This window comes from Saccostrea echinata, unplaced genomic scaffold, assembly GCF_033153115.1.
Source record: "Saccostrea echinata isolate AGI-Se365-2 ecotype Australia unplaced genomic scaffold, CSIRO_AGI_Sech_v1 ptg000002l, whole genome shotgun sequence".
Taxonomy (NCBI): Eukaryota; Metazoa; Mollusca; class Bivalvia; order Ostreida; family Ostreidae; genus Saccostrea; species Saccostrea echinata.
In genome coordinates this window covers 22,513,236-22,524,333 of record NW_026889751.1, presented here as the reverse complement: position 1 = coordinate 22,524,333, position 11,098 = coordinate 22,513,236, and the positions used below count along the sequence as shown (strand labels likewise).

General features: G+C 35.2%; 3 protein-coding genes across 3 annotated transcripts in view; all 3 read left to right on the top strand.

Moving 5' to 3' along the window:
* LOC133174707 (proteasome activator complex subunit 4A-like) overlaps positions 1–2,998 on the top strand; it is a 42,197-nt gene extending 39,199 nt beyond the window's left edge. Inside the window, exons 42-44 of the mRNA XM_061309791.1 lie at positions 441–515; positions 778–981; positions 1,668–2,998. Coding sequence (XP_061165775.1) covers positions 441–515; positions 778–981; positions 1,668–1,802 — 414 coding nt within the window. The 3' untranslated portion in view covers positions 1,803–2,998. The remainder of the gene's footprint in view (positions 1–440; positions 516–777; positions 982–1,667) is intronic.
* Positions 2,999–4,291: 1,293 nt separating this feature from the next.
* LOC133178154 (proteasome activator complex subunit 4-like) lies at positions 4,292–5,471 on the top strand. The gene is made up of 3 exons (XM_061312905.1): positions 4,292–4,420; positions 4,748–4,983; positions 5,287–5,471. Exons 1-3 carry the CDS (start codon positions 4,292–4,294, stop codon positions 5,372–5,374), a joined length of 453 nt encoding a protein of 150 aa, XP_061168889.1. The 3' UTR covers positions 5,375–5,471.
* Positions 5,472–5,593: 122 nt separating this feature from the next.
* Positions 5,594–11,098, top strand: part of LOC133178152 (proteasome activator complex subunit 4A-like) — a 40,994-nt gene continuing 35,489 nt past the window's right edge. The window contains exons 1-5 of the mRNA XM_061312904.1: positions 5,594–5,623; positions 5,730–5,894; positions 6,305–6,501; positions 6,857–6,988; positions 7,371–7,458. Of these exons, the coding sequence (XP_061168888.1) occupies positions 5,594–5,623; positions 5,730–5,894; positions 6,305–6,501; positions 6,857–6,988; positions 7,371–7,458 (612 nt within the window). The remainder of the gene's footprint in view (positions 5,624–5,729; positions 5,895–6,304; positions 6,502–6,856; positions 6,989–7,370; positions 7,459–11,098) is intronic.

The window sequence follows — 11,098 nt, the reverse complement described above, 5'->3', positions numbered from 1 at the left end:
TCTTCTTGTAAGTTCTTAAAATCTCAGATATGCTCATAGATATTTTTTTTAAAAAGCTCTGTGAATTGATACGAGAACATGATTCTCAATCTAGAATTTTACTTATATAGAGCAGTAATTTCACTTATCCCATCTTTACTAGCCAAGTGAATGTGTAGCAGGTCAGAAACACATACTTACGCATCCTACATTAATTAAACATTTCACTTAATTTGTCGCTAGAATAGCAATAGAATCATTGAGAATAGGATCCAGAATTTCAAATGTTAACTCTTACTATGTGTATCAACAAACGGGAACAACTTTCCTTGAAAATTGAAATCGCACATTGTATTGTGTATGCTTTTTTTGTTTAAAAAATTGCAACAAACCTTTGGTATTTGAACATCAGTGCAGCATTAATAGACATGTAATAGTAATTGAATGTATTTGTATTGAAGGTGAGGGAAATGGCAGCCATAACATTGAGTGGATTAGTACACTGTGGATTTCTAGACATGGACAAAGACATGCTGGTAATTTCTTGTTCTGCATATGTTAAATTGCTATTTATCTTGTTGGATATCTCAGATTTTAAAATGTGAAGTCCTCAGTCAATTTTATTATAGGTGACCACTTAGAACTTATACATGTATCATTTGAAATCGTTCTTTCCTTTTAACTAGAGTTAATGAATTGTATATTAATTTCTCCTGAAAATCCTCAGAATAAAACAAAGTTATCACGCAAAACATAAAGCATATGTACATCCAGTTCAACTTTACTTAATATAAACAGGAACACTTTGAAGTCCTTAGTAAGAACAAGGTGAAGAAGCGTAAGTTAGCCGACTCAATGCCTCTGGAGGCCCTAATAAAGCGTCACGCTGGTGTCCTGGGTCTCAGTGCTCTGGTGGAAGCTTATCCTTACAATGTACCCGAGTTCATGCCACAGATCTTAATGGACCTGAGTAACCATGTAAATGATCCTCAACCAATTCAGGTCAGTAGAACATTACACTCATGTTAACAAATCACGTCAAAGCTTACACTCAACCAATTCAGGTCAGTAGAACCTTACACTCACCTTAACAAATTAAAGTCAAAACTTACACTCAACCAATTCAGGTCAGTAGATCGTAACACTCATGTCAACAAATTCAGGTCGAAACTTACACTCAACCAATTCAGGTCAGTAGAACCTTACACTCACTTCAACAATTTAAAGTAAAAACAAACTCAACCAATTCAGGTCAGTACACTCACCTCTCACAACTTACATGCAACAAAGTCAAATTCAAGTCAGTAGAAACTAGCACTCACCTCAACAAATTCAAGTCGGTAGAAACTAGCACTCACATCAACAAATTCAAGTCAGTAGAACCTTATACTCATCTCAACCAACTCAGATCAGTAGAATCTAGTACTCACCTCAACGAATTCAAGTCAGTAGAAACTAGCACTCACCTCAACAAATTCAAGTCAGTAGAAACTAGCACTCGCCTCAACAAATTCTGGTCAGTAGAACAAAATCATCTCAACCAATCTCGTTAGAAACTTACCTGAACCAATTCTAGTCAGTGCAACCTCACACTTCTTTCATAAAATAAACAATAGACACAGGTCTAATTATTATTATGGTATTATTGTCATTGATGAATAATGAATTGCTCTGTTGGTGTTTTTCAGATGACGGTGAAGAAAACCCTATCAAACTTCCGTAGAACACACCACGACAATTGGCACGATCATAAACAAATGTTTACAGACGATCAGCTTGTCATATTAACTGATATTCTAGTGTCCCCTACTTACTATGCTTGATGACGGATCATCGTTCTAGAAAATTTAAATATCAAGGTGTAAGGACCTATCCATGAACAGTTCAGCCATGGCAGAGCAGACCGGAGTTATCTCCCCACTGATAGGGTCCCAAAAGTGAACAGTGCCATCTCATCCCAATTCACAGATTTCTTCATATTAAGGGACATGTACAATGCTGATTTTACAATTCCTCTTCCCATTTAGTTCAAGTATTTCAGTTATGTATAAGACGTTTTTCATATTTTAATGTACATGTATGTCATGATTGAAATATTTATTTGCATTCTATTAAGGTAATCAAGTAAACATATGAAGTTTTATGGACAAAGCTTGAATGTTAGTGCATGTCTTGTTGGTTTATGGGAAATAACTTAGATAATGTTTTCAAGATTGCTGACAAAGGGAGATTTTTTATGTACATTGTTTAAAATCTGTGTTTTACCATAAAGGTTCCCCACATAAATGTAGCCAACTATTGATTGATTGATACTACCTGAAGCAACTGAAATGTTATGTAAAAGTTACATGTATTTTCAGAAATAGTATGATGTTATAAGACTAAACGTTTAGAAATATTTTATGTGTACAGTCAAGGATGCAGTGCCAAAGTCATAAGTCATTTGATGAAAGGCATTAACTTTATGTACAATATACTATAAGAGAAAGTGTATTAAAATAATTCTTATAGTAACGTGTGTATTTTAATTAACTTTAGGGTGTAAAACTGTAAATTCTAGTACAGTAGTGTGTAATTTTCATCCTTCATGAGGGTAAATATGAATTTAGTTGTATGAAACATTGCATTTAATTATTCAATATAGTATTTCATTGTATCAGAATGCACATTTAAAAGTGCAAAAAAGACTTAACAAATTGGTAAAGTTTTCTTAGGAAATTTTGAATAAACAGATATACATATATGTAGTGAGACCAGATGTTGGTTAGTGTAGCGATAAAAAGGTAGAGACAGGCTAAAATATCCCAAATATTGAACATCACATTTCATGTACCTATATTAAAGTGGACTGTGAATTGTGTAATAATCCATGGGGTTTTCATTTAAGCTATCCCTGATGTGATACAATTAGTTTGCAATTATATCATTAAAAAATTATTTTACCATAATGATGAGAATCCTTGTCATGCTTTCATTTATGGAAAAAAATGGATTTGAATAAAAATTATGCTTTCATGAAGTGTAGTTGTTTCTTTGCAAGAACAACATGATTCAATCAGTATTCGATCATATTTTGAAATATCCTTACTCACATCATCATATACATTGTAAAATTAAAATATGAAAGAGTGGTACAGACACTTTCTGAAGATTTTGTATTTAAATGTTTAAGAAGTCTATGTATGTATTTGAATATCGTCGTGTTACGGACACTTAGGTTCCGTGATTGATAATTCTTCAAATGCATTCTGTTGAGTTGTTTCACACATAAATGGCAATGAATGTAACATTTTTTGGAAATCAAAAATTAATTTTCAAATAATACAAGGACTTCCAATAGAATTCTGTAGGTTTTTCACTTAATAAATGTAGGAAAGAAAGAAGGAGCCTTACAGAGGACGTAACCCAAAGATCAGACTGAAATAGACAGAGGACGTAACCCAAAGATCAGACTGAAATAGTCTAAGGAATGTTAAATACTGTAAAAGCAGAAATATTCGTTGGGATTAAATTTCGTTAATTTAGTTGTCATTTAACAAAGTTAAATCCCACATGAAATTTAGACATGACTATAAATTGAATAGGGTTACTTTCGAAACAACGAAATTTAATTCCCACGAAAACTTTTTTATTAATTTTTGATTAATCAACGAAATATTATCCCCACAAAAATTTGTGATTCCAGTAGCATAAAATCAAACAACAGAAATAATTTCCCTTAAGTATGATATGAAATAAGAACATAAACATGTAAATTTTGGACTTCACATCGCTCATGCCAAAAAGTTCCAAAACCAGAGACAAAGCCACGTTTTTGTACCTTAGTACATGGCATTTTTTGTTCACCTTTTCTGTCTAAAGTTATACAGCATCTGTAAGTCATTAGAAAAAAAAACTTTACCTTGATGATAATGCTAAACCAATCCTGAATGTTATGTTTTTTGATTTAATGGTAAATACACAGAAGTACCATGTACAGGTTCATCTAGAAAAACTTTAAACGGTTATGTAATGATGTTATAATGGATTTAAAGAATATGCTTTTAGGAAGACATTTTTCCTACAGGATGTGTGTAAAAATTGTAGAAGTCCTTGTGGAATTAGTGAAAGGTGTATCATTGTAAGTATATATGTTGGATTTTATCTTCTTTTTTTTTTTAGGTAAATTGAGATTTTTTTTTAAAAAGTTCATCTTAATTAAAAAAACTATACAAATTTATTTCTCTTTTCCCATATTTTTTCTGCTTTTTGATGAACATTAGTCAAAATGTAAAATAATCTTAAGTTATTTCCCCATTTCTCTGACATCAGGATGTGGAAGTTCAGTCAGTACGCTGTAGAACTATTAACACTCCTACTGCGACATGATGTACCCACACCTCCTGTAGCTGTGGAGCTTTTTGTCTCCAACCTCATACACGACTCCTTATACATCAGAAAGGTACACTGATATACATGTACATATATTTTGTTGAATTCTTTTGACTTGTTAGAGTTAATTTTCATGGATTAACCAGGTAAGATTTTGTTGAGTCATAATTCCTTAGGTAATATTTCTTCATGAAAGATAAACCCTATGATCAATATTTGTTGAGGTTGTATATTCATGGGTAAGGGGCACAAAATTATCAAGTATTGGATCAAATGAAAAAATGAGTACACAGCAAAGACGGAGAAATTCATAAACAAGATCATTGGCTGAATTCTCTCCCTTTAAGACTATATCAGAAGTTTCTCCTACATGTTATGGTTTTTATTGTATCTTCAGCTGTCAACAGCCTCAGTATCAGCCATTCTAAAGCAACAAAAAAAGAAACACAAGAAGGTGGTGGTGGACCCCTACAGGAGTGTCCCCCCCCCTCCTACTGGGACCTTCCTCCCTGGGAATCGTCCGGATAATGATTGGATCATGTACGACTCCAGCCGGCTTCCGGACAATCAGGAGAAATGGGAGGCAATGGAATTCGGGGACAAAACTCACTGGGGATACTACTGCTGGCCAAAGTATGATTTTAATCACAACATTAAGTAATCTTTAAGTCAGTTGATAATAATTAGTTGATCATGATCATTAAATTATTCCTCTTTTGAATTCCAAGGTTAATTATACCATGTTCCAGTCTCCATCCAAATATATGGAATATACCTTAATCAAGTTTGTGGTTTCTATCAATTTATATTTTTTTATAAAATCAATTTTTTTAGTCCAAAGATCGAACTGTAATAACACTCTTTTAATATGATTTTGACTATTGGATATTAATTAAATGAAATTAATTATGTCTGTTTACTTTAAATCTGTTGCAGAGAAATGAAAATTTATGCCCAGTATTCGGAGCAGCCAAAATTAGATCGTGTAGAATCAGAACTATTAGATATAGGAAAATCTATGTGAAATTGAGTGACTCTGAGTTTGTGAAAAAGTTCATAGAAGTGCTAAGTTTAGAGGAGCATAAAGGAAGAGCTAAATTCAGGAACAAACATCTAACCTTATTCAAGGTAGGTCTAGCACTTTGACAATTTTTGTGTGTGTGTGTGTGTTAAAAGGTGAAAATTTTCATCCATTAAATACAAACATGTACATGAACCACACGATAAAGAAGAAAAAAATGAAATGTTAATTGTTAAGAAGCGTGGACATGCTGTATAACATCTTTGCAAGCTTCTGAAGATGACTGTATTATTGAATTTTCATTTCAAAAAATTCTTTTTATCCTTTAAATTGTTTTTGTTTTTGTGTTTTGTTTCAGGGTCTGTTTAAGAATTACGATGACACGTTCCAACCCCACTTCAGATCCCACATTGTGGAGCTTCTTTCGGACAGGAGCCACGGGCACCATGAGAGTAAACAGAGGTGTGGCATGGAGATCCTAGCGGGGGTCATACGTGGCTCCAAACACTGGCTTTACGAGGAGGTGGAAATTTTGAGTCCTCTTTTAAATCATAACCTATGTGTATGATTAAACATATGGAATAAAATATCAGAGTGTTTGGGAGGAGGATTTGAATATTGATTAGAGTACAGTTAAACCTTGTTATCTCAAACTTAATGGGTCTGAAAAAAAGATATTACAGAAATCAAGATATTGATGTTGAAATACATGAAAAAGGTGTTTGAGGCCTTTAACTTGCTCTGACATATCTATGTTGTTGATGTTGGTGTTCAAGATACCAAAGTTCAACTGCACATGTAAATGTTTGATCATGATTTTACCCCAGTAGAAAAGGTTTATGAGCTTATGAACTAAAGCCAAAACTTATAAGTAAGTACTTGATTTATGATTTGTATATCAAAATTCTCTTTCATCTTGAATGTTTCTGACAGGTGAATGCACTTTGGGACTGGGTTATCCCCATTTTGAGAACCTCCTTAGATAACATTACCAGTGAGACACTGAAGGACTGGGGCACATTCTTCACCGTCGTGTCTGAGAGTCGTGATCCCAGAAGACTGTATCGATTCTTTGAGATGCTTATGGATAAACCAATCAGGGAGGGATCATCTTCTTTTGAGGACTCCAGGTAAAATTGACAAAGTAGTAAAACTTGTTTATTAGAAAGTCCTTGAGGACATGAACTTTTAGTTTTCTGTATCCTAATTTCTCTATATCCATACAAAAAAAGTTTTATGACTGATGGGGAAAAGATATAACTTTCTTATCACTGAGATTTCCTTACATCCAAAGTTCCTTATACAGGAGTTTTAATATAGTATAGAAAATTCCCAATAGGAAATCTTGTTAGAATATTACAGTTAATTTTACACAAGAGAGAGTTGGAGAGTTGATGAGTGATAATGTGTAATGTCCATACAATTTTCACAAACATTTCATATGACATTCTAGAACTGACAGATATTTACTTTTATGTTTTGTAGCCGTCGTTTTGCTGTGCAGAATGCTTTAGTACAACAGGAATGGAGAGTACCAGAACTCCTCCATCGTCTGTTAGAATTCCTGACGCCGTACCTCTCCAACAAGAACAAAAATGTCAGAGACAGAATTGGAAGGTTAGTACCTGTACCTGGTGCAGAAATTTGGACACAGGTACAGTGTAGTAGGAAAACTGTCGATGTGTCTTAATTTCTCTTATTTGTTTTGTGAGATATTTGATGGAACACTTAGGGTTCATTGATCGTCTGATAAGAGAGATAACTCTTTCTGGTAGAAGTGACTATAATTCCTTTTTATGTGAAGCTAAAAGGCCATTTCTATGAATTTTGCGCCGCAAAAGGTTTGCTTTTGAACTATAATTTAGATTTCTTGTGGAAATATTAAGCAAAATTTTGTATTTATGAAAAGAAGATAGATGATCTTAAAATTCTTTTGGAAACTATCATCATTTAATCTTCTGTTTCAGCCTGCTGTCCACATTATGCTGTATGACTACAGCATCACGGCGGGTTCCTCCACTAAATCTCCACATAGAGTGGACTTTGTCCAAAAGGTGATTCCACGACTGGAACCGCTCAAAGACCTGGTGCTATCAGAGAATGGGAATAATGGCAGTTCAAAGGGTGAGTTTTAATTCCATTAAAATTGGAGGAAAACCCTGGCTTGTGAAAGATGTTAAGGATTGAAAAACTGCAATCATGGATTGCATTAATATTTTTGATAACTTTTTAGCTCACCTGAGCTGAAAGCTCAAGTGAGCTTTTATGATCACCCGTTGTCTGTCGTCCGTCCTACCGTCTTTAAACTTTCCACATTTTCAACTTCTTTTCATGAACCACTGGGTCAATTTTAACCAAATTTGGTACAGAATATCCTTGGGTGAAGGGGAGTTTAAATTATTAAAATAAAGGGCCAAGTCCTCTTACAAGGGGAGATAATCAAGAAAAGACAAATAGAGTTTGGTAATAAAAAACTTCTTCTCAAGAACCACTGGGCCAAAAAAGCTGAAACTTATGTGGAAACATCTTGGGATAGTGTAGATTCTAAATTGTTCAAATCATGATCCCCGGGAGTAGGGTGGGGCCACAATAGGGAATCCAAGTTTTACATTGAAATATATTTGTAAAATCTTTAAAAATCTTCTTCTCAGGAACCACTGGACCAGAAAAGCTGAAACTTATGTGGAAGCATCCTGGGGTAGGGTAGATTCTAAATTGTTCAAATCATGACTCCTGGGGGTAGGGCGGGGCAGCAATAGGGAATCCAAGTTTTACATTGAAATATATAAGAAAAATCTTTAAAAATCTTCTTCTCAGGAACCACTGGACCAGAAAAGCTGAAACTTATGTGGAAGCATCCTGGGGTAGGGTAGATTCTAAATTGTTCAAATCATGACTCCTGGGGGTAGGGCGGGGCAGCAATAGGGAATCCAAGTTTTACATTGAAATATATAAGAAAAATCTTTAAAAATCTTCTTCTCAGGAACCACTGGACCAGAAAAGCGGAAACTTATGTGGAAGCATCCTGGGGTAGTGTAGATTCTAAATTGTTCAAATCATGACTCCTGGGGGTAGGGCGGGGCAGCAATAGGGAATCCAAGTTTTACATTGAAATATATAAGAAAAATCTTTAAAAATCTTCTTCTCAGGAACCACTGGACCAGAAAAGCTGAAACTTATGTGGAAGCATCCTGGGGTAGGGTAGATTCTAAATTGTTCAAATCATGACTCCTGGGGGTAGGGCGGGGCAGCAATAGGGAATCCAAGTTTTACATTGAAATATATAAGAAAAATCTTTAAAAATCTTCTTCTCAGGAACCACTGGACCAGAAAAGCTGGAACTTATTTGGAAGCACCCAGGGGTAGTGTAGATTCTAAATTGTTCAAATCATGACCCCCGGGGGTAGGGCAGGGCCACAATAGGTATTACAAGGGGGAAATCTGGTAAAGAACTGCATGGCCAAAGTTTCTCAGGTGAGTGATGTGGGCCATGGGCCTCTTGTCTTTATTTGAGCTATTACAAGGAGGTGTTAAAAGTCTTTATGATGTATTTGAATTTTAACAGAGGAGGAGAACCACAGAGAGACGTTTTCATCCTTAGAGAAGATGGAAGTGGAAGATGATGAAGATGAAGAGAGGAAGACAACAATAAGGCTGTGTAAAACAGGTGAGGAGGCTCACACACGTCAGGAAATAATACAACAATGATGATGAACTCACTTGTGAAACATAACCATTAAATTCTGATAATTTATCTCTTTCTTATTGCAGTGTTGAAGTGGATATGGTCTAGGTAGAATGTTTACCTCAACTACACCAGAGCTTTTCCTTTTTCTTCCAGTTGTAAGTATGCTGAATGTGCAAGTCTATCTCTTAAACTGGTAAATATTTTCAACAATTTAACCAGTGTGATGAAAAATATCTAGAAAAACATTTTTATACCCCCCGTAAACGAAGTTTGGGGGGGTATACAGGAATCACTTTGTCTGTCTGTCCGTCCGTCCATCTTTCTTCCTGTCCATCCATCTTTCTTCCTGTCCGTCTGTCTAGCTGTCTGTCTAGCTGTGCAAACATGTCCAGTCCATATCTTTCTTACTGAGGAACATTAGAATCTACTCTTCTCACAAAGATTGTTCATACCAAAGGGTGTGACATGACCTTGACCCAAGGGCATTTGGGCAAGTTCAAGGTCACTGAAAGAAAAAGTGCATAATTTATGTCCGGTCCATATCTTTCTTACGGAGAAACATTAGAATCTACTTCTACACACAAAGATTGTTCATGACCTGAGGGTGTCATGACCTTGACCCAAAGTCGTTTGGGCAAGTTCAAGGTCACTGAAAGAAGTTCATAATTCGTGTCCGATCCATATCTTTCTTATGGATAAAGTTGATGAGTTCCCCTTTTACACAAAGATTGCTTATGACCTGAGGGTGTGTCATGACCTTGACTCAAGGTCATTTGTGCAAGTTCAAGGTTACTGACAGAAAAAGTACATAATTCATGTCTGGTCCATATCTTTCTTATGGAGAATAATGTTTGGATGTTGGGAGTTTCCACTTCACACAAAGATTGCTTATGACCTGAGGGTGTTTCATGATCTTGACCTTTAGTTATATGCCTACCCAAAATTTTATGTGTTCATTACTATACCACAATATATCTCTGCGTGCAGTACAACAAAAATTTAATGTTTTCTTAGCTGAGGGGGAATCATTTGTGAGGTAGCTCACAGAACCTCTAGTTACATCTGAAATAGACACTTTGATGTTGAGATTCTGTATGGTTGATTTTTCCCTCAGATTTGTACATTAGAGAGTGAGACTAAGGATGAGGAGCTGAAGACTGACTGTTCTATGGCCTTGGCCAGCTTCTCTCAGGCTCTAATTCAGGAGAACAATGTCACTGCGTGTCTGGAGACCATTAGAGAGGTGAGTCCAACAGACACAGGTCTAAATAAGTACATCTACAATTAAAGGAACTTTTCAGATACAAAAAAAATGTAGAATCCATATTTTAAGTTCCTTCATTGCAAAACTCTTGTCAAAGTAGTCAGGATCTCTCCATGATAAGAAGACATATTGTTGAATGGAGAAGAGTTTGAAGAATATGATGAAGCTGCAAGGACCTCAAATTCCAAATTTATTAGAATAATGGAAGCTATATTCCTAAACATTTTTTTGATTTCTGTAGGTGATGGGACTAAAGTCTTAGCATTCCTGTGTCGCAATCCTTGGTTACATCCAGGTCATGGTGTTCTGTAATCTTTTTACCATGATCCAGACAAAGTACAAAAAGGAAATCCAGAACTTTATCCTGCATCTCATCTGTGATGACCAAGTAGAGGGAGGATATATACAAAAACAAATAAAAGGGGAAAGGGGGAGGGGAGGGGTCAGAGCTTAATGCAGTTAAACCCGCTTGTAACGAAATGCCAAGGATGGACAATTTTGGTTTGTTATAAATATAATTTTTTTCATCCATTAAGTGTACAATATATTTTAAAGTCTTGGGAAGTAAAAATCATTTGCTGTAAGCATCAATTCATTACAAGCGTGTTTGTTATGAGTTTGTTTTACTGTACTACATCTCATTTATGATGACCAAGTAGAGGTAGAATATATATACAAAAACAAACCAGATTGGGGCAGGGGAGAGAACTTTATACTGCACCTCATCTGTGATGACTAAGTAGAGGTATAATGTATATTCAATCACAAGCCAGAT

Coding starts and splice junctions, on each gene's coding strand:
- LOC133178154 (XM_061312905.1), top strand. CDS start 4,292: ATGTGGAAGTTCAGTCAGTACGCTGTAGAACTATTAACACTCCTACTG. Junction 4,421..4,747: donor ACTCCTTATACATCAGAAAG/GTACACTGATAT, acceptor TTGTATCTTCAG/CTGTCAACAGCCTCAGTATC. Junction 4,984..5,286: donor GGATACTACTGCTGGCCAAA/GTATGATTTTAA, acceptor AATCTGTTGCAG/AGAAATGAAAATTTATGCCC.